The sequence below is a fragment of the Moschus berezovskii genome, chromosome 17 (genome assembly GCF_049115385.1).
Source record: "Moschus berezovskii isolate FMDL1 chromosome 17, NW_MosBer_1.0, whole genome shotgun sequence".
NCBI lineage: Eukaryota > Metazoa > Chordata > Mammalia > Artiodactyla > Moschidae > Moschus > Moschus berezovskii.
This window is the reverse complement of record NC_142476.1, coordinates 49,590,922-49,613,634: the sequence shown is the minus strand read 5'-3', so window position 1 is coordinate 49,613,634 and position 22,713 is coordinate 49,590,922. Positions and strand designations below refer to the sequence as shown.

Genomic DNA, 22,713 nt, shown 5'->3' with positions numbered 1-22,713 from the left:
CCTTTGATTTGGCCATCAACCTTTCCTAAAACTGCTCTAGGGACACAAATGCCCCTGGGAGCCAAGAGTCCTGTCCTGCACCCAGGAGGATCTGCCCAGCTGGCAGGCTCAGGGACCCAGGGTCTTCTGGGAAAGAAAAAATTCCACCCAAGGCCACACAGCCCCTGCCTGGTAGACTTGGATGAGTGTCAGCACCATACTCTTGTCATCCTCCTTTTACACGTTTGCAAACGCTCCTTCTGTGCTTGCTTCAGGCCCTCATCTATCCGCTGACAGTGGCCTCTAAGTCCACCACCACAGCCCGACACAACGCAGCCAACAAAATCCTGAAGAACATGTGCGAACACAGCAACACCCTGGTGCAGCAGGCTATGATGGTAAGTCCGCGGACTCGAGCCACCGAGCAGAGGTCTCAAATGAGACACTCGAGCCACCAAGCAGAGGTCTCAAATGAGGAATCTTCCTTAGGGCAGGGCCATGTACTCCCTCTGCCAGAAGGAGTTCCTCCTGTTTCTCTGAGACGGGCCTTTCTGAGCTTAGCTCACCCTGAGCACATCCTTCCTTCCCCTTTCTGATGCAGGTGAGTGAGGAGCTGATCCGAGTGGCCATCCTCTGGCACGAGATGTGGCATGAAGGCCTGGAAGAGGCATCTCGCTTGTACTTTGGGGAGAGGAACGTGAAAGGCATGTTCGAGGTGCTGGAGCCCCTGCATGCCATGATGGAGCGGGGACCCCAGACACTGAAGGAAACATCCTTTAACCAGGTATGGGATAAAAAAAGACGTGAACTGACGGGACCCCAAAGTCCTTAGCAGACTCCTTTCTCTCTAACCTTTCTGCTGACTTGAATGAAATGTATTCTGATGGAGGGAGGTCACAGGATATAAAACACCAAAAATAGAATTGTCATGAAGTTACAAGAACCCTTCCAAAACTTTAACTAGAAAACCACGAGGTACCTCACAAGGCCATCTCGTCTCTCTTCCAACCTCACTTTACCTGAGAAGCCATCCTGAGGGTGGGGCTCCAGGACTGGAAAGCTGCTGATCAACCCGGCCAGTGCCGTCCAGCCAGCGTACCCTCCCGAGCAGTTCTACTGCCTGCTGGGGATTCAGAGTTGGGCTTAGTCAACACAAGTGACACCTTGCGCATTCTCTTGCTTCCCCTCTCAGGCATATGGTCGAGATTTAATGGAGGCCCAGGAATGGTGCAGGAAGTACATGAAATCAGGGAACGTCAAGGACCTCACCCAAGCCTGGGACCTCTACTACCATGTATTCAGACGAATTTCCAAGCAGCTGCCTCAGGTAGGATCTCATGGTTCTAGCAGGGTTACCAGTCATTATAGTCCTTTCTGTCCCACTGCCTGTGAACATTTTGACACTGAGTCCCCAGCACCTGGCTCCACTTCCACCTGCGGACTTTGGGACAAGGCATGGCTACTAGCAATCCATTGCAAAATACATAAACGGCATTTCAGTTCCTCCCGAGAGGCAGAAAGCTAAACCCTGTGGTAACTATTCACAGCTCACATCCTTAGAGCTGCAATACGTCTCCCCCAAACTTCTGATGTGCCGGGATCTGGAACTGGCTGTGCCGGGAACTTACGACCCCAACCAGCCCATCATTCGCATTCAGTCCATCGCGCCATCTCTGCAAGTCATCACATCCAAGCAGAGGCCGCGGAAGCTGACGCTTATGGGTAAGGCCCCTCATGCACTTTTGGTACTGGAGTCTCACTCCCAGCCCAGGGGACACCTCCCCTCCTGACGTGACTGCGTGCTATCCACACTGCTAACCTTTCTCCCATGTATTGAGAGTCGAGTGGAGGACATCCTCGCTGGGACTTCTAGTTGATTCCTACTGTTGTGCTTCCTTAGGTGAGGCCTATCAGCCCCACCCCAGTGCAGGTGGAAGGGAACCGTGCAGGCCTACAGCACGGTTGGCAGGGGACCGGTCAGGGAGTCGGTGAGGAAGGAGGAGGCTGCGGATGCAGCACAGCAGGTGACAGGCCACATCGAGGAGGGCCACCTGGGCTGGAGTGTCCTTCTTTATACTTCACACCCTCTCTTTGCGGGGATGCTTTGTAAAGTGAACTTAGTGAAGCAGTAGTTCTGACAGTGTGGTGTGCTACCGGGAGGGCGGTTTTGAAGGCCTGAGTGTTCTGCTGGTACTCAGAGCTCTCGCACCTTTAACAGTACTCATGTTTCTTAAACTGATTATTAACCAGCAGTGGCGAATGCTGGTCCCTGGGTGGTTGTCTCTCTGTAGGCTGGTCTCTTCTAATACTAACATGCGTGTTGGTCAGCTTTCAGCAGCTTCTAACTAAAGAGACTTTAACAAAGGACTGTTTTCAGAGGCATGGCTGAGTTAAGAGGGCCAGCAGTATGAAGTATATAATTATTCACCCCCACCCCTCAGACCTAGAGGGCACGGAGCCCGGCACGGGCTGTAACCTGAAAAGAGAGGACACGCCCTGACGCTGTGGCCCAGACCAAGGGAGGGAGCTACTTGTAGAACCAGAACCTGGCCAGTTGTCAGGGGCAGGTACCCCGACCTCTCCCTCTTCCACCCTCTAACCTCCTGCCAGTGCCCCCATTGGCCAAGCACACCAGGGAGCCCAGGGGATGTGTTGTCTAGGAGTCAGGCTTCTAAGGTCAGAGCAGAACAGAGAGTGGGTTGGGGAGGTGACATGTAGAGTGACCATCTCTGTACAGACTCATTCCTGGCACTTGAAGAACAGAGCTTTTTAAAAAGCTTTACTTACTGTTGATTCGAACATCTCACTGGGGGACCATCAAAAAGAAGGCCATTCTTTTCACCCATTCTAGGGTGCATTTCTTCTGTTTGTCAGGACAGTGTGACTGGGTATGGTATGTGTCTGCCGACCTGCGAATGCAGCGGTGGTGCCCAGCCACCAGGATGGACGCCCTCTGATCCTCGCTGACTGCTCCCCGCTTCGCTCCCCACAGGCAGCAACGGGCACGAGTTCGTCTTCCTCCTGAAGGGCCACGAGGACCTGCGGCAGGACGAGCGGGTGATGCAGCTCTTTGGCCTGGTCAACACCCTTCTGGCTAACGACCCAACATCTCTTCGGAAGAACCTCAGGTATTCAGGATGCCACAGAGACGGCCCTGGATAACTAGAGAAACCTAGTTATTTCTGACTTCTCTTCTGGGTCGTCACTTACCTTTGCCAAGTAAATGGCAGGAGGTCATCGGTAGCCAAAATGTCAAAGAGAAAGACTCTCCATTGGTTTTAGAGTGTTCTCAGGGGAAGTCCTTCAGAGGACTCAGAAAGGAACATTTCATGGCCTTCAGATGGGAGATTCCACAAATTTGATGTGTTCTATCCAAATGAAATGACAGCCCAAACAAGCCCTTCCTGTCCTCAGGCTTCTCTCACTCCTCTTTCTGTTAAGAACTTGGATATTAAGTTGAGGGGTCATTTTAGGCTTAGAAGTCATCATGGGATTGTTTCCCCAAAGCAGTGGGTTTGTTAGGCAGGTTGGAAAGACCTTTATACCATCAACCCCGATTGTGTTTTTATCTTTATGCTTCACACCACATCCCTCATCACACGCCCCACAATAGCCTTGTGTGGACAGGCTCATTAAAACCAGTTTGCATGTGCCACTAGAGGCTCAAGGGTCTGCTCTGTTTTCTCTTCATTGACCCTGCTTTCCTGTGGGCTTTAGCATCCAGAGATACGCCGTCATTCCATTATCAACCAACTCGGGCCTCATCGGCTGGGTCCCCCACTGTGACACACTGCACGCCCTCATCCGCGACTACAGGGAGAAAAAGAAGATCCTTCTCAACATCGAGCATCGCATCATGCTGCGGGTATGTGATGAGGCTGCCAGACCCAACCCTTTAGTGTCTTGAGGGCGAAGCTCTCAAATCAGTTCAGGAATTGGTACAGAGCTGTTTTCCTTGTTCCATCACTGAAAAATCTATTCAAGGGAATTAGCTATTGACAAAGGATTAATGGTATGAGTCTTCAAGCAGATAACCTTCTCTAAGAAACAAGGATCCTAAAGCCCAGCAATTAGGTTTTCATCACCGTTCATGAGACTGGACAGTGTTACTCATCAGGCAACATACATCTGCTGATCCTAACACGGTATACAGAGCGCTGACTGGCTGAATGGAGAAGCAAAGAAGCAGTGTTGAGTAGGTGTGTGAGGGAGAAAAGTGAGAGAGTTTATGAACCTCCCAGTGCCCTCGTTCACACTGAAGCTGGTACCGAGGCTTACCCCTTGTGCCCTGGCCCCTCCTGTGGTCCTCAGGTTAGAGTGGCCACTGCTTCTCCTTATTCCCCTTCTCCTTTTGGTAGCAGTGGTGAAATCAGAACACATCTCTGCCTGGTCTCAGAGCCTTATTTCTTCCCGGATGTGAGTTGCTCATCTCGGGGACCTCTTTCACAGCACTTGTGTCTTGGTGCAGATGGCTCCGGACTATGACCACCTAACTCTGATGCAGAAGGTCGAGGTGTTTGAGCACGCCGTCAACAACACAGCTGGGGACGACCTGGCCAAACTGCTGTGGCTGAAGAGCCCCAGCTCTGAGGTATGGCGCCCCTACCCCTCAACCTCCCCTCTCGTCAGGAAGGCTTGTTTGCTTGTTTGCTCCTGTGCACCTTGTGGACGTGTCATGTAACGATTAGCTGTAGGTGATGTGTAGTCTTTTAGAGCAGAAACCGAATGGCTGAGCCATGCAGTGTAGCTGTAGTTAGTTTCATGTTTCAGCCATTGCTTACAGTAGTATTTTTATTAAGGCTGTTAAATCTTTTTCATATGTGTTACTAATTTTCTATTTATCTGGTTTTTCAATTTCGTTAATAGTATGTTTCTAGGTTTGAAGTTTTTATTTGGTTTGGTTCTGATGTACATTTTTAAATGTTAGAAGTTAATAGATTTTTTAATCCTTTCTTTAAAGTTTCTTTGGCTTTATATTTAGAAAGGCTCTCTCCACCACAAGATTTTCTTGTACTAATTATAAGATTTGTTTTTACATTTAAATCCTCAACCCAAATTGGAATTTAAAGTTAGGGTATAGATATTATTTTTTTTAGGTGATTAACCAACATGACAGTATTACCAGGGGCTTCCCAGGTGGTGCTAGTGGTAAAGAACCTGCCTGCCAATACAGGAGATGTAAGAGACATGTATTCGAGCCCTGTGTCGGAAAGATCCCCTAGAGGAGGGCATGGCAACCCTCTCTAGTATTCTTGCCTGAAGAACCCCATAAACAGAGGAGACTGGCAGGCTATAGTCCATGGGGTCGCAAAGAGTCAGACACTACTGGAGTGACTTACCACACACACAGTGTTACCAAATAATCCATCCTGTAACAGAGTCAACTTTTATTATATACTAAATTCTTATATGCCCTTAAATTTCTTTCTAGAATTTCTGTATCGTTGATCTTTCTGCCTATTGATCCTCAAGTATCCCACTGTTAATACAAGTCTTTTCTCACTAGTTATTTACATGTAATTTTTTTCTAGGTAAATTTTAGGATCATTTTGTCAAGATTCCCAAGAAAGTGCCAAAGAACTTTTATTGAAATTACATTAAATGTATTAAATAATCTGGAAAGATATTACATCTTTTCAATCTTAAGTGGATATCCTTAAATGGATATTTTCATTTACTCTAGTCTCTATATTTCTAAGCAAAGTTTAATTTGCTTAGTCATCTAAGTTCTACACATTTCCAATTAAGTTTATTCTGAGCAGAGTTTATTAATTTTGTAATTATGAATGATTTTTGTTCCCTTAAACATTCTAACTGGTTATTGTTAGACTGTAAGCAATCAACTAATTAGGCTATAATTGTATTGAAAACCAGTTAGTTTTCAGAGCCTCGGTTCACATGTGCTCCTGTGTTCTAGGTGTGGTTTGATCGAAGAACCAATTATACCCGCTCTTTAGCGGTCATGTCTATGGTTGGGTATATTTTGGGCCTGGGCGATAGGTGAGTGAATTTGTTTCTTTGAATCTTCTTTCTCCATTATATATTTTTCTTGAATGATTTCATTTTGTTTTCCAGTGAGCTTTATGACTGTTTGGTATATATTTGTATTTTGTACTTTAGCTGTTTTTTTTTTGCAGCATCAACCTTAGTCCCCTGTTATTGTCCATGCCATCAAAACAACACGTCAAACTAAAGAGAAGAAAAACCATAGTTCAGGGGTACTTTCTCCATTGGTTGGTTTAACGTATTAAAAACCATATGAAATCCAGTTGATTTTATTGATTCAATAAACATTTATCAATCATCACTATGCTAAGACAATCCTATTTCTATAATTGAAACCAGCCTAAGTAGATCCCTCCGATATTTCTACATATTAAATTTCATCCAAATGTACTGACTGCAAGTCATTTAGGAATGTTCAGAAATTTTAAACAATGATAATATTCTGATGTCTACAGTTTTTCTTCTGGGATCATTCTCATGCAGTTATTTGAGAGTGAAAAAATTTAATCCCAAAAGTAATAAATTCCTGTTTTTAAAAAACTTAGTAGAGCACCTGTCCAGAATACCCAGGTGCTCCTGCCTGGAGGGGCTCAGGGACTCAGGGAGATGAGAGCCCATCTCGAAGAGCCTTGTCACTCTGAGATGCCAGCACTGCCAGAAACCTGTGACCATTTATCCTGTGACCAGAGATCTTGGGAAAACAAACTGTCTTGGTATCATGGGGCAACTTTTGATTTACACAGATCAATTCTCATTTGCGCCCTAGAGCAGGGGTCAGCAAACTTTTTCTGGAAAGGGCCATATAGTAAATACCTTAGGCTTCGCTGGCCTTACAGTCTCCATCACAAGTACTCATCTCTGCTGCTGCAGCACAAAAGCAGCCCAAAACAATACATGAACAAATGAGCATGATTGTGTTTCAGTAAAAATTAGTTGCCAAAGTTGGGGTGGAGTGCTAGCTTTGGCCTGAGTGCTGTCGTTTACCAACCCCTGGCCTAGAGTCTCACAGACTTGGGGATTTGTTCATCCAAGCTGTTCTCTCTTCTGTTTCTCAGACACCCATCCAACCTGATGCTGGACCGGCTGAGTGGAAAGATCCTGCACATTGACTTTGGGGACTGCTTTGAGGTGAGCATATGTTCCAGAACCCAGAAGACCATCTTCTACCCCGATCCAACCATTTAGGCAAATTTAAAAGCCCAAATGCTGTATTCTTATCCCTGACTCTTCTCTCAAGGTGATAGAACATCAGTCTAACAGATGAAGTACGTGCTGTTTAATTCTTGCTGTTACAGGACTCAGAAAAGGAGATGCTGGTTGAAGGCCTGGGCGTGATACACACTTATCTTTTTCTCTGTCTCCCTCCCAACTCCCCCACCTTCTCTTTTTTCATTTTAAAAATTTTAGCTGTCTTAAATTACAGCGATAAGTCCCATCACTAAACTAGACTCACACTGCTTCCTTTCTGTGCTCTAATTGAAATTGGTGCTGGTGATGCAAAGGAAAGCCACCTACCTGCACCTGGCTCCAGCTGAGAAAGGCAGTCTAACCAGTGGACCTGGGTTTTCCTTTTATTACCCTTAGGTTGCTATGACCAGAGAGAAATTCCCAGAGAAGATTCCATTTAGACTAACGAGAATGCTGACAAATGCTATGGAGGTGAGTGGATGTTGGTAACAAGCTGCTTTGAAGTGGGACCAGTACAATTCTAGCCCCTCTCCAAGGACAGACTTCCTTCCTTGTTAGATCTCCAGCTCCCCAAATGCCCAGCTTATGCTGTAGTCGTATCCTCCTGGTATTTTCCATCCTGTTAGAAATGATCAGTCTTTAAAAGTCTTACCCAACCTTTATGCCAGACATTGTTTCATATGAATGACATTCCTGACCCTTTGCTCTGAGGCATTCCCAGCCTGGCCCCTCAGTGATGGCCATGTCATCTCTCTGAGTGGGGTGACACACCCTCTGAGGTGATGCTGGGTGGTAAGGCCTTCCAGGACCAGCATGGTGACTTCCATGGTGAGTGGCTCTGGCCCGTCTGCAGGTCACGGGCCTTGATGGCAACTACAGGATCACATGCCACACCGTGATGGAGGTGCTCCGGGAGCACAAGGACAGCGTCATGGCCGTGCTAGAAGCCTTCGTCTATGACCCCCTGCTGAACTGGAGGCTGATGGACAGTGAGTCTCATCAAGAGCCCGGGTGCTGGGCTCACCCCCTCCCACAGTGGGCATGGCCAGTTCACAGTCCTGCCCCGCTTCACACACAGAGCCCAAGACCCAGTACTCAGCTGCCACACCACACTTGCACAAGGCAGCTGTGGTGTCTGGAAATCAATTTGAAGTACTTTTATTAACTAAGAAAACTCTGGTCATCAGTTTAGATCTTGATTAAAGCATTTTTCAGAATAAATAAGTACTCTAGTGACTTTTGTTAGGTTTCATGTTAAACAGCAGATGGAATTTTTACAGGATTTGTAAACAGTTGTGCTGTCTCAACAGTGTCTTAGTCTACTCTTTATTCCAACCTCCTCAGAAGGTGTTTACTGATCAGAGGCGTCTCCTCCACTGCAGTTGTCACACAGTCACTTGTTATCCAGTTTACATTGTCTGAATCCCACTCAGCCATATAAAATGCCCCTCAGGATCAGATGCCTTGTGAACATCCACCCGTTTTTGGTTTTATCTTAGTTATGGCTTTTGGGAAAATTATATTTTCATGATTAAGGGAAAGTGTATCAGGCAAGTTTTTTTCAAATCAAAGTTTGAAGCACTTTTTAACCCTCCTTTTCTTTCTTTCCCTAGCAAATACCAAAGGTAACAAACGATCACGGACGAGGACAGATTCCTACTCTGCTGGCCAGTCAGTAGGTGAGTGCTGCAGACTGTCCTCTTTTTGTCCAGGGTATTTCTAGAATAGGGCAAGCCTTGTCACTACCTTTAGAAGGCATGACTTAAGTAATAAGCATCTAATGTATTTTTTATTTAATGACTCTCAGGAAGAAGTGGGTACCTAAAGCTCAGAAATTTTGATAAAACACAATCAATTAAAAGTATGTCTGAATTGGACTTCCCTGGTGGTCCAGTGGGTAAGACTCCCAATGTAGGGGGCCTGGGTTTGATCCCTGGTCCAGGAATTAGATTCCACATGCCACAATTAAGATCAGAGATTCCATGTGCTGCAACTAAGACCCAGCAGAGTCCATTTTTTTTTAAGTATGTCTGAATATTAGCCAGTCTTTAGCATGCCCTTTAATGGTGTCTGGGATAATTACTAGCTGCTGCTGCTGCTGCTGCTGCTAAGTCACTTCAGTCGTGTCCGACTCTGTGTGACCCCATAGACAGCAGCCCATCAGGCTGCCCCGTCCCTGGGATTCTCCAGGCAAGAACACTGGAGTGGCTTGCCATTTCCTTCTCCAATGTGTAAAAGTGAAAAGTGAAAGTGAAGTCACTCAGTCGTGTCCGACCCTTAGCAACCCCACGGACTGCAGCCTACCAGGCTCCTCCATCCATGGGATTTTGTAGGCAAGAGTACTGGAGTGGCTTGCCATTGCCTTCTCCGACTATGTTACCTTAATTCTAAAGCTTTGGGAATAGCTCAGAAATGGGAAGGTGGAAGCAGTGGAAATATACATACACTGCTGCCTGCGCAGCTAGGAAGCCACAGGAAACACTGTTCCCGGGAATGTGGTTCGCAAAGCAGGGTTACAAGAAGATAATGCCCCTCTGAGAGCCAGAACGGGCTCCGTGTATTCCCTGCTCTCAGACGTCTTAGAGTCAAGCTGTTTGTTTGACTTGTTTACCCTTCCCCTTTGCCCCTTACCCCTAACCCAACCCTTTGACCCCCACATTCAACAAAATCCTACACAGTCATATTTTAGAAATACCATTGGGATGTAAAACAGTTAAATATTCTCTCCAAATACTTATGGAACATTTGCAACTGGTTACCAACTAGGCCAAATGGTATTCAGAGGTATGAAAACAATGTGACATACTGAGAATGCTCTGAGGAAGCACAGAATCCCAGAGTGTGTATGGAATAATAGAGCAGCACACTACACTGTGTAGGCAGGTACCGTGTGGTTTGGTTGGGAACCCGGGGTGGTAGGCCTTAGAAAGGAGGTATCACTCTGAACTGCGAGGGTTAAGGGAGCCCGTGGGCTGGTAGAATTGAAGCTGAGCCTTACTGGATGAGTGGAATCTGGATGGGTAGAAAGGAAGAGAGTGTTCTTGCCAGGAAATAGGCCTCCTGGATCCGTGTCATCCAGAATAGCTTGGACTCTACCCTGGACACCATGATAGGACTTGTGAATCCGTGAATCACCCACAGTGACTGGGGGTCTCGTGCGGATGACTGGTCTCACCCAGATTATGTGACACTTACTGGTATAACTCTCAGGGTCTGCCTTGTTAATACATTATTGGGTGACTCCCATGTGCCGCCTGTGATATACCGAGGGGAGTTAGGACAGCTTCTTCTGGTGGCATCAGTGGTGCTAAACCTGGCTGCGTGTATGTGCCTCAGAAGTGAAGTTCCAAGGACTCATTAATTAAAGTATTATCATCACTAGCTTCGTTTTGAAGACCTGTTGTGTCCCAGGGCAGTGTGTAAATAGCTTCAGGGTTCTGATTATAGATGCCTCTCCTGAAGGCCACAGTCAGCAGAGGGTGAGCCTAAACCCTGTGGACTTCTCCCCAGAGTTGATGTATAAATTCCTCCAAGGAATAACATTTCAGTCATACGTGTGATCCTTTGAAAGCTAGTTTTCTTTATGTTATGACCAGTTTGGGTCCAACCAACCAAATTTTGTGGCCAGATCTTTGACCCTTGAGCCTATTCTGTACGTCAGAACATTTTAATAATGCTGTGTGTTTGCAAATTCATTCAGATTTCAAACCTTTCTTTGAGGGGGTGGTGAAGTTGTGCCGTGCAGGTTGTGGGATCTCAGTTCCCTGACCAGGGATTGAACCCAAGCCACAGCAATGAAAGCGCTGAGTCCTAACCTCTAGACAACCCAGGAACTCCCTAAAAAGTGTTAAATTCATAAAGAGCATAACACTTCCTATTTCCTTTCTCCTCTGAGACAGGTGGGGCAGGTGTTAGAAGGGAGATCATATGTGAAGAATTAAAGCTAATACCTTGGAACAATGGCTTCTTGGTGTTTGAATTTTCTGCTGATTGTTTTTCCTCCTAGAAATTTTGGATGGTGTGGAACTTGGGGAACCAGCCCATAAGAAAACAGGGACCACAGTGCCAGAATCTATTCATTCTTTCAGTAAGTCCAGCCTCTGAGGAATTGCATCAGAAAGCTCATTAAGAAAAGAGCAGCTGTGAACACCAGGAGGAGGGTCAGTAATAGGAAGCAACAGAACTGCCTTTGAGCAGCAAAGGTCCCATGAATTTCTCATTATATTCTGAGGACAAAGATAGACAAAGAGGAAGAATTGCTCCACACTTACAAAAGTGAATATTTGAGAAAAACAGGGGTGTGCATTGAACCTGTCATGATGATCCAATCTTACTATTATTGCTGCTTTTGTTTATTGCAGTTGGAGATGGTTTGGTGAAACCAGAGGCCCTAAATAAGAAAGCTATTCAAATTATTAACAGGGTTCGAGATAAGCTCACTGGTGAGTGTGTATATGTGTTTACTTAAAAGGAACATAAAATCTCCTTGAGTGGGTGTTCAGCCCGGTTTCCAGTGGTATTGGTGCCTAAACTGTGACCCTGTGCTGCTAACTGGAGTGTCTCTGAGGCCATCAGTGAAGGATCCTCTCTGATTCTCTAATGACCAGTGAACTTCAAGTAATGTTGTTAATCTTGTTTTAACAGTAAAGTGTAACAGTAAAGTTCTGTTGAGTCCAAAGTCAGCCAAATTCAAGAAAATTAATCATCATGGCTGAATATTAGAGTAAATCTGACCACTTGGCTCACTGCCCACCTGTGCTTGGGTAGCTGTTACGGAGTGAAGAGCCTGGATGGGAACACCGTGTACTTTTGAATAAGAGACATGTCATGTTGACCATATGGTGTGATGTGGGGGTAGGAGGCAGAGAGGCCAAAGGCCCAGCACCACTGCTGGGACCCCACGGACCTGGGTCTCTTCCTCTGGCCAGAAAGTGACAAGAACACCTCACTCAGAAGGCGGTGAGGATGAACTGGGACGTGGGAGGCCCAGCACATAAGCTCTGTCGTCAAGGCATATTGATTCATTGAGCACCGGCAAGTGCCAGATGTTGAAGAAACAGTGTCGGTTAAAAACAGGCATTTCCCTGCTTTCATGGGACTTAGACTCTAAAGAGGAATACTGTTACAAGTGGAAGAGAGACTAGGGCTGTGATGACAGTAACTGGAACTTAAGTCCAAGAGTTCCAGAAAAGCTTCCCTCAATAAACTACCTAGGAGCCAAAATTTGCTAGAGGAGTTAATTAGGGCAGATTCTTCCAGGTAAAGGAAACAGCATGTGCAAAGACTCTGTGGTAGGAGGGAGGATAGCAAGAAAAAAAGGTCAGAAAGCCTGGCAGACCAAACTGCCCCCAAGAAGGGTGAGAGGAGCACGATACAAAGTGTTCAGACTCTGAGAGGGCCAGGGCCAGACCATGCAGGGCCTTCTGTTTTCACCCTGTATCTTGTGGGCAGTGAGAAACCACTGAAGATTTTAAGGGGGTAGCGGGGAGCTGGGCAGGTTTACATTATGAGATCCTGCCAGCTCTGACTGGGGGGAGCAGGAGCTGGAGGGGAGGAAGCGGCTGCCACAGTCGATGCCAGGTGGACAGTTGATTAGACAAGGGTAGCAGTGGAGATGGAGTCAAGAGCTGTTTAGAAGGAAAAAGCAAAGGACGGATGATGGGCTATGAGGGGTGGGGAGGGATCAAGGGTGGTTCTGGGTCTCTGGTGGCCTTCTGAGAGCTCTGATGAGCCTGGCAGCCAGAATAAAGCAGTGGAAGAGAATGCAAAGTGAGAGAGAGAAGGAACGGAGACAAGTTTCAAAGCTCTCAGAAAGTGTGGCTGCGCAGGGAGGAGAGAGGACATCGCTGAAGAGGGAGAAGCTGGATGAGCGGCTCTGTTTCCTTCAACAGGAGGAGGAAAGTGTTTACAGAAAGTGAGCACGTGAAGGGGAGGGTTTGCAGACGTGAGTGAGAGGCAGGATGGTCGGTACTGTCAGGCTCCTGACAAAGAGGAGGTGGTAGATCACAGTGCAAGTGATCTTGGCCTTAAATGGGTGGAGGGCCTGCTATCTGGGGTGATGGAAAGGAAGAAGGGGGAGCTCATGTTGAACAAAGCTGGCACCTCGAACATTGCCCAACATATTCAGGGCTCTGAACTCTGCCCTTAGTGAGTCAGTTGGCTCTAGAGGAGGAGATGAAGGCACCTGCCGAGAGTGAGGAGCCAGAGGAGAGGTGTGGACGCTCAAGGAGAGGAGAGAACTTCATGGTGGAGATGGAAGGGCGTATAGCCAGAGGAGCTGGCCAGGCAGTGCTGAGTGGCCATGTAAGGCGGGAGACTATGAATGTGTGATGAAAGCAGGCAGCCCTGCAGGACAAGGGGCTAGAAGGAGAAGCTGGTAGGATTGAAAGAGGCTCCTTGGCCACTTGCACAACTCACGGGTGATTATGGAGATCTTCGCCACTCCTGTACTCTGCCCACTGTAGGATTTTACCTTCTGTAAACCGAGAGCCGAGTATGTATTAGTGTTTATTAGTATATATTAGGTGTTTATGGGTCACATGGAGGTGAATTTAAAAATCCAAGTATTATATAGCATTTATATTAATGTACAAGGGGGAACTGATTCAGGCTGTGTGGACAGTTGAGCCTGACTAGGGGACTTTGGAGCTGGGTGGTTGGTACCTGGTGCACACTGGACACTTTTGTTCCTCATGTCCTAGGTCGGGACTTCTCTCATGACGAAACCCTGGATGTCCCAACACAAGTCGAGCTGCTCATCAAACAAGCGACATCCCATGAAAACCTCTGCCAGTGCTACATTGGCTGGTGAGCACCTCTGTTCAAATAAGCAATCAGGCCCCTACCCTCTGCCCCAAAGCCAGAATTGCAAAAAAAGATGGGGGGGGAGTATCCATACAGGGAAATTGTGTCTCAAATCTCTTCAAAAGTTTATACTTACTGGGTGTGCTCATTGTTCCAAAAAGGGGGAAATGGAGACATATGGATGTGTATTTGGAAGGCAAACACCAAAGTGAATTAAAATGACATGTTAAATTGACTTAGATGAATAGGTGAGGCCCCCTTATTTGAGGAGTGGGGGTGTTCTTTTTGGGGTTTTGCTGTCAATTCAGAAATACAGGAAGGGCAAAGGAGAAGAAGCCAGAGGGGTGACAGAAGGAGATGAGAAGACAGATTTATCATCCACGATTGTAACCTCAAGGACCACTCTGGGGTCTCTTTTGATTAATCGCCTGAGGCATGCTTGAAGGTAGAAACTAGAGAGAGACGGTGACAGAGAGGCGTCCTTGCGGGACCACAGCAGGCGTCTGGCCTGGGCTGGAAACGATAACGCCTGTCCTGCACAATTAGCTGCGGGAGACCTCAGGGAGGGTCCCAGGGGTGTGCAGACCTTGCTGTTTCCATTCTCAGTATATCTGCATAAAGCTTTGAAGAAGCGCAGATTATTAAAATATTCCTTTTCTCCTTGTCTCGTTAGGTGTCCTTTCTGGTAACTGGAGGCACAGACGTGCCCACAGCACTTCTCTTGAGGCTTTTGTACTTTGGTATCTGCTTCCACTAAACTGAAACCATGGTCAGAAAGTTCAGCTCTGAAATGTAAATGAAAAGAACTACTGTATATTATAAGTTGGTTTGAACCAACTTTCTAGCTGCTGTTAAAGAATATATTGTCGGAAACACAAGGCTTGATTTGGTTCCCAGGACAATTAACACAGTAATACTACAGAAATCAAGCCCTTGATTTTGGGGAACAGAAGATCTATAACTTTAGAAATACGGGTTTTGACTTAACTCACAAAAGAACTCAGAAGTGTTTGCTGACAGGAGAATGGCCTAGTCGTTCCTCTCAACATGGACACAGCAAACTCAGCGCAGTCACGAAGCCTCAGGTCATGGAGGACACAGATTAGGACTCTGGATTGTAAAGACGCAGAGAAGCTGACTTCATCACCTTTGCCCATCTCATTACCTCACTGGTCCGTGGACTCAGCAACAACCCTTGCAAGATGGGCCAAAATGGGTGGGAAAGGTTGGTCTTCTGCCTCACCTGCCACGCTGCGACATATACACTTCAAGCCAAGACCCGAGCCACTCAGAGGAGAGTCTGTTCAGATCGCCGGGCAGCCTCGGCTGGGCAGGTGCACAGAGGGGATCACAGTGCAGTAGGAGGCCCACACTGGCCTACCCGGCCTGGTTCTGGGATGTCTTCAGTGAGGTCTGAATGCCCTCCATTTGGAGCAAGGCCTTGGAATACGGAAATGCTGTCACGGAGGTGCTGACACAGAGAGGGAAGGTCTAGTACATGTTGGGAAGTAGGAGCAAAAGAAATAAATGCACAAAGTATAAAGTGTAGCCATGTCTAGACACCATGTTGTATCTGAATAATTTTTGTGCCAATAAACGACATCAGAATTTTAAAAACATGAATATGAGTGGCTATTTATTCCTGTATATTAGTCAGTTCATGAAAGAAACAGTTATTCCTTCAACATTCACTGAGTACTGGGACTAGGCAAGATAGGGTTCTGTGTGCTGTGATCCCTGTCCTCGGGGTGTTCCCAGGCCAGACAAGACAGAGCCACGTCTTTTAGGAGCAACATGGCCACCTGGTAAGAAGAGAGAGCTGCGATAGCCTTGGGTAGGGGCCACTGGTTCCACTGGGAGCCTCATAGAAAGGGGACACTTGCCGGGGGTCTTAAATGGGAGTGGGAGTCTGTCAAATGAAGCAAGTGAGGACGTCCTCATCAGAAAAGAGGTGTGAAAGCACAATACCGTGCAGGAAGGGCACGTGTGAACCTGAACCATGCGAGATTGCAGGTATTAGGACGCTTTTTATACATAAAAACAGCAGTTTGACACACTGGGACCTCACAGTTCAGCATGCCCAGCTCAGTGGGAAATAAAGGAACTAAAAGGACGCTAGAAAATAGATCCAGGCCAGACCGGCGACCTCACAAGCCAACGGCAAGGAGTCTGAACCTGGTGCTGTGGGTTGCAGGGAAGGAACCATGTGAAGTTTTAAAACAAGCAGAATCTCAGTAGTGTTTTTTAAAGAAACTAGTATCAAACAGGTAGAAAGAAAATTAAAAGCTGCAAAACCTATGCAATAATGAAGAGAGAACTTAAACGGAGCCGGCAAGTACTAGATACAGATTCCTGTAAAGAGCATGCCTAATGAGTTCTACCAACAAAATACTGTTTTCAGTTGTTGAGCTAGATTTCTTTTTCGAAATTCCCGTGGACCACAGCTACCCAATGAGAACTACTGACTCATTATAAAAGTGATTCAAAGAACTTGTAAAATGGATCTAGTGATTATCATACTAAATGAAGTAAGTCAGAAAGACAAATACCATATGGTATCACCTATATGTGGGATCTAAAATACGACACAAATAGGGACTTTACTGGTGGGCCAGTGGTTCAGACTCCGTGCTTCTACTGAGGGGGCATGGGTTCAATCCCTGGTTGAACTAAGATCTTGCATGCCGCACCACGCAACCAAAAAATAAAAAGAAAATACAACACAAATGAACATATCTACAGAACTGAAACAGACAGCTATAGAGAACAGACCTGTGTTTGCCACTGGATGGGGGAGAGGTGGAGGGAAGGATTGGGAGTTTGGGACCGGCAGATGCAAACTATTACATATAAAATGGATAAACAGCAAGGCCCTACTGTTGCACAGGGAACTATATTCAATGTCCTGTGATAAACCATAATGGAAAAGAATCTGAAAAAGAATAACTGAGTCACTTTGCTGTACAGCAGAAATTAACATTGTAAATCCACTACACTTCAATAAAAATTTTTTAAAAAGAACTTATTCCCTGGTGGCTCAGATGGTAAAGAATCTGCCTGCAATGCAGGAGACCCAGGTTCAATCCCTTGGTCGGAAAGATCCCCTGGAGAAACGGAATGGCAACCGACTCCAGTATTCTTGCCTGGAGAATCCCACGGACAGAGGATCCTGGTGGGCTACTGTCCACGGGGTCGCAAACAGTCAGATACGCCTGAGCGACTTAACACTTGCACTTGGATGAGGATTATAAAGCCAGTAACCATATTTTATGGGACTTTGTATCCCCCAAATCTGTCAGAAGAGCAAGTGCACCGTGGTGCTCCATAAACACTTATTGGAGGACTCCTCTATTAAAAACAAAGATGGACTTAACTCTCAGTAGTGGGACTTCCCTGATGGTCCAGTAGTTAGGAATCAGCCTCCCAATGCAGAGGACGAGGGCTCGATCCCTGGTCGGGGAACTAAGATGCCACATGCCAAAGCCCGCACGCCGTAACTACGGAGAAGCCTTTGTGCAGCAACGAGGAGCCCATGTGCTACAACTAAGACCTGACACAGCCAAAAATAAATATTTTGCTCCCCAAAATATGACAAAGTTCTATGTGAAGTAACTATCAATGACTACAGTGATGTCAGCATCACTGTAAGACAAATGGCATGAGACTGGATGGACTCAGGAAAATGGTGGCCACCTATGATAAAGACATATTTCTTAGGACATGGAAAGTTCTTAGCATTAAGATGTTTGGTGAACCCAATGGGTTTTAAGTTATATCTAAGCAAAACCTTCTGACTGCTGAAATGACTTAGCAGAGGAAGGTGAGGAGCTAAAAGAGGCTTTTATATTATTATTACTATTAATATTATGCCTTACCATGTAGCTTGTGGGATCTGAGTTCCCTGACCAGGGATTGAACCCGAGCCCTTGACAGTAAAAGTTCAGAGTCCTAACCACTAGACTGCAGGGAATTCTGTAGAAGCTTTTAAAGACAGCCTAATCCCCCTATTAATCCAGGATGGTTTCAAGTAACTAGTGTGAGGGGAGGGCCTTAAATATCTTGGAGACAGCTAAAGCAGTGAGAGTCAAGGCTGTGGTATCAAATTGCTGTTGTTCAGTCACCAAGTCGTGTCCGAATTTTTACGATCCCATGGACTGCAGCACATCAGGTCTCCCTGTCCCTCACCATCTCCCGAAGTTTACCCAAGTTCATGTCCATTGCACCAGTGATGCCATCCAGCCATCTCATCCTCTGATGCCCTCTTCTCCTTCTGCTCTCAATCTTTCCCAGCATCAGGGTCTTTTCCAATGACTCAGCTCTTTGTATCAGATGAACAAAATACTGGAGCTTCAGCTTCAGCATAAGTCCTTCCAACAAGTATTCAGGGTTGATTTCCCTTAAGATTGACTAGTTTGATCTCCTTGTTGTCCAAGAGACTTTCAGCAGTCTTCTCCAGCACCACAGTTCAAAGGCATCAATTCTTTGGTGTTCTCCATTCTTTACAGTCCAGCTTTCACAACTGTATGTGACCACGCGGAAGACCACAGCCTTGACTATAGGAACCTTTGTCGTCAGAGTAATGTCTCTGCTTTTCAACACACTGTCTAGGTTTGTCATAGCTTTCCGGCCAGAGCAATCATCTTCTGATTTCATGGCTACAGTCACCATCTGCAGTGATTTTAGAGCCCAAGAAGAGGAAATACGTCAGTACTTCCACCTTCTCTCCCTCTATTTGCCATGAAGTAACGGGGCCAGATGACATGATCTTAGTTTTTTTAATATTTAGTTTTAAGTCAGCTCCTTCACGCTCCTCCTTCACCCTCATCAAGAGGCTCTTTGGCTCCTCTTCACTTTCTGCCATTAGAGTGGTATCATCTGCATATCTGAGGTTGTTGATGTTTCTCCCACCTATCTTGATTCCAGCTTGTAACTCAGCCCAACATTTCTCATAATGTGCTCAGCATATAGGTTAAACAAACAAGGTGAGACAGACAGCCCTGTTATAATCCTTTCTCAATCTTGAACCAATCAGTTGTTCCATACAGGGTTCTAAACTTGCTTCTTGACCCGCACACAGCTTTCCAAGGAGACAGGTAAGATGGTCTGGTATTTCCATCTCTTTAAGAGCTTTCCACAGTTTTTTATGATCCACACAGTCAAAAGCTTTAGCATAGCTGATGAAACAGAAGTGAAAGTCGCTCAGTCATGTCTGACTCTTTGTGACTCCATGGACTATACAGTCCACGGAATTCCCCAGGCCAGAATACTGGAGTGGGTAGCCTTTCCCTTCTCCGGGGGATCTTCCCACCCCAGGGATCAAATCCAGGTCTCCCACATTGCAGGCAGATTCTTTACCAGCTAAGCCACAAGGGAAGCCCAGTACTACCAAGAGAAGAAGCCCACTGCACTTCCAATCTGACCAGATCCTGCAATTTCCCAATCTGTGTCCTCAAAAACCTCATGGTCACCAGCAGTGCTTCTATCCACATAGATCAGAGGCACAGCCATAGATCAGGGGCAAAGATTCACTTTTAGGACTCTGGCCCCTGAGGCAGGCAGCCAAGAGAGTGACCTCTAACCTGAGAGACGTTCCTGGAGCTAGAGTTCTACCTTCTCCCAAACGTGCTCTTGCAACTTTTGGCTCCTAGCAAGGCTAGGCGCTTCCACACTCAGGTCTAAGTAAAAGCACATAGTGACAAAATGGATCACAAGTCCCTTGAAAGTCTGTGATCTGACAGATTAGGTTAGTAGTTCTAATTCCCCTCTCAGAAACAGCCAAAGAGACCAGGAAAAGCTGACCCAGAAAGGAAAGTTTGGTCCACATGCTTCGCCCATTTCTGGCCGCTTCCCTTGCAAGGACATTGGGTGTCTCTTGGCATTGGCAGGTCGGTATAAACCCCCGACAAGGCTCCCCTTTGTGGGGCTGCCTTCAGTCATTTCGAGGCACCATGAGACCACAGAGCAGGGCTCATCACTTGCTTTGCACAGGGCATGTCATTCATTCACACAAGCACACCGCAGAGTTAGTAAATCAGAAAACGTGTGTACTGAGAAAGCAGAGGCTAGAGCTCTGAGGGTTCTTACCTTATCCTGAAGATCCTGGGCAAGCCCCCAAGATGATAGCTTAAGGGTGAACAGGATCAGGTTCATGATCTCTGAAGAAGATTTAGCTTCGGGACCAGGGACCAGCCTTGATCACTCAAGAACTGTTGTGTAGCAGAGTTTTACTAAAGTATAAAAAGAGACAGAGAAATCTTCTAATATAGACATCAGAAGGAAAGTGTCCCCGATGAAACAGAGGTAGATGTTTTTCTGGAATTCCCTAGCTTTCTCTATGATCCAGCGAATGTTGGCAATTTGATCTCTGGTTCCTCTTCCTTTTCTAAACCCAGCTTGGACATCCCAAAAGTTCTTGGTTCACATAATGCTAAAGCCTAGCATGCAAGACTTTAAGCATGACCTTACTAGCATGGGAGATAAGTGCAACTGTCTGATGATTAGCACATTCTTTAGTACTACCCATTTTGGGAATTGAGATGAGGTTTGACCTTTTCCAGTCCTATGGCAACTGCTGGGTCTTCCTGGTTTGCTGACATAATGAATGCAAATGATGCTCTGACAGCATCATTCTTTAGGGATCTGAATAGCTCTACTGGAATTCCATTGCATCTACTAGCTTTATTAACAGCACGCCCACTTGACTTCCCTCTCCAGAATGTTGGCTCTGGGTTACTGACCACATGATTGTAGTAATCCAGTTCATTAAGATCTTTTTTGTAAAGTTTTTCAGTGTATTCTTTCCATCTCTTCTTGATTTCTTTAGCATCTACTAGGTCTCTACCGTTTCTATCCTTTATTGTGCCCACTAGGTAACAAATTAACTAGTTTCAAATCTCAACTCTGTCTCATCCTACCAGTGTGACTTCAGAAATGCTACTTTTTTTCTGTGTTTGCTTCCTCCACTGAAAATGTGAGTCTACCCTGCTGCTGCTGCTGCTACTAAGTCACTTCAGTTGTGTCCGACTCTGTGTGACCCCATAGACGGAAGCCCACCAGGCTCCCCCGTCCCTGGGATTCTCCAGGCAAGAACACTGGAGTGGGTTGCCATTTCCTTCTCCAATGTGTGAAAGTGAAAAGTGAAAGTGAAGTCGCTCAGTCATGTCTGACCCTTAGCGATCCCACGGACTGCAGCCTACCAGGCTCCTCCATCCATGGGATTTTCTAGGCAAGAGTACTGGAGTGGGTTGCCATTTCCTTCTCCTATCAGGTTGTTTTGAGGAGGTGTGAATCCATGTAAAGCACCTCAGCACAGCCTAGGTTGAACCATACGCCTGGTTCAATCCCTGGTCAGAGAACTAAGATCCCACATGTCACAGGGCAACTAAGTCCATGAGCTCTAGAGCCCACGCTCAGCAGCAAGAGAAGCCACCACAATGAGAAGAAGCCCATGAACTGCAACTAGAGAGTAGCCCCCACTCACAGCAACTAGAGGAAGTTTGTGTGCAGCAATGAAGACCCAGGACAGCCAAAAATAAACAAACCAAAATATATTAGTTTTTTTAAAAAGAAATAGCCTAGCGTTTGTTCTGCCATGGTATCTATGTACCTGAGGTACACAAATGGCTGGGGAGGGGGTGGGGAGACTGAAAAAAGCATCCTGTTAATAAGATATTCTGACTAAGATAACAGCTAAGGTGGGAATTCTCTAGCAGTCCAGTAGTTAGGACTCAGGGCTCTCAATTTCCAGGTTCAATCCCTGGCCAGGGAACTAAGATCCTGCAAGGCCTGGCAAAAAAAAAAAAAAAGTAACAGCTGATATTTACTGAACACCTACTAAGCCAAACAAACTGTATTAGGGTGTGTCATCCCTGTTCTCAGGAGAGAGGATACACCCTCCGTTCCATTCTGTCGCTCAGTCTTGTCGGACTCTTTGCGACCCCGTGTACTGTAGCCCACCAGGCTTCTCCGTCCATGGGATTTTCCAGGCAAGAATACTGGAGTGGGTTAGCATTTCCTTCTCCAGGGGATCTTCCCGACCCAGGGATCGAACCCGGGTCTCCTTCATTGGAGGCAGACGCTTTAAACTCTGAGCCACCAGGAAAGCCCAGGATACACCCTAGAGGCATCCAAATCCACTCCTGAGCTGCCTAATATTGCCTCCCTCCTAAGAAGATCTCTTGCAGATATTCATTTCACAAACGTTTGCGTTCACACTGAAGTGCCTTAGGAGTGGTTCCAGCGGTGTGGATCAGGAGAAACCTCTAACTGGATAAGTTCCAGAGCGCTGGAGGTAACAGACGCCTTTTCCAGTAGCTTACCTATGAAGTGCAAGAGAAATGTTGCGGTGGCTGGAAGGTGTGGAGGGGAGTGGCGTTTTCTGTCTTGCCTTTCATTTGGGAGAGATGCCAGCATACTTGTAGTCTGTTACGGAAAAACCAGCAACGAGGGAAGACACCAGACAGGGAGAACTGCAGGAGTCAAATCAAGTGGGTCAGGGGACACGAAACCAGAGCCTAGGAACAGCTGGCTTTAAATTTGAGAATTACTGGGTCTTCTGCGTCTCACCGTAAAGCACTGGGTTGTTGGCATGAAACAAGACGAGGTTAAAGAAAAATGTCAATCTCCCTGGGTGGGAGGGCGCCGGGAGCCGGACTCTCAGGCTGATTTCGCCCCAATTCAAACTCCCCAGCTCGCCCCCAGCAAGAACTGCCTCCGCACATGCGCAGTGCGCGCACG

At 46.5% G+C, this 22,713-nt stretch overlaps 1 protein-coding gene across 1 annotated transcript in view; it reads left to right on the top strand.

Moving 5' to 3' along the window:
* MTOR (mechanistic target of rapamycin kinase) overlaps positions 1 to 15,600 on the top strand; it is a 127,373-nt gene extending 111,773 nt beyond the window's left edge. The window contains exons 43-58 of the mRNA XM_055419556.2: positions 255 to 377; positions 581 to 763; positions 1,172 to 1,306; positions 1,527 to 1,701; positions 2,972 to 3,107; positions 3,697 to 3,844; positions 4,448 to 4,570; positions 5,897 to 5,979; positions 7,041 to 7,113; positions 7,570 to 7,644; positions 8,027 to 8,162; positions 8,787 to 8,852; positions 11,180 to 11,260; positions 11,535 to 11,615; positions 13,875 to 13,980; positions 14,651 to 15,600. Of these exons, the coding sequence (XP_055275531.1) occupies positions 255 to 377; positions 581 to 763; positions 1,172 to 1,306; positions 1,527 to 1,701; positions 2,972 to 3,107; positions 3,697 to 3,844; positions 4,448 to 4,570; positions 5,897 to 5,979; positions 7,041 to 7,113; positions 7,570 to 7,644; positions 8,027 to 8,162; positions 8,787 to 8,852; positions 11,180 to 11,260; positions 11,535 to 11,615; positions 13,875 to 13,980; positions 14,651 to 14,666 (1,740 nt within the window). The 3' untranslated portion in view covers positions 14,667 to 15,600. The remainder of the gene's footprint in view (positions 1 to 254; positions 378 to 580; positions 764 to 1,171; positions 1,307 to 1,526; positions 1,702 to 2,971; positions 3,108 to 3,696; positions 3,845 to 4,447; positions 4,571 to 5,896; positions 5,980 to 7,040; positions 7,114 to 7,569; positions 7,645 to 8,026; positions 8,163 to 8,786; positions 8,853 to 11,179; positions 11,261 to 11,534; positions 11,616 to 13,874; positions 13,981 to 14,650) is intronic.
* The last annotated feature ends 7,113 nt before the right edge of the window (positions 15,601 to 22,713 follow it).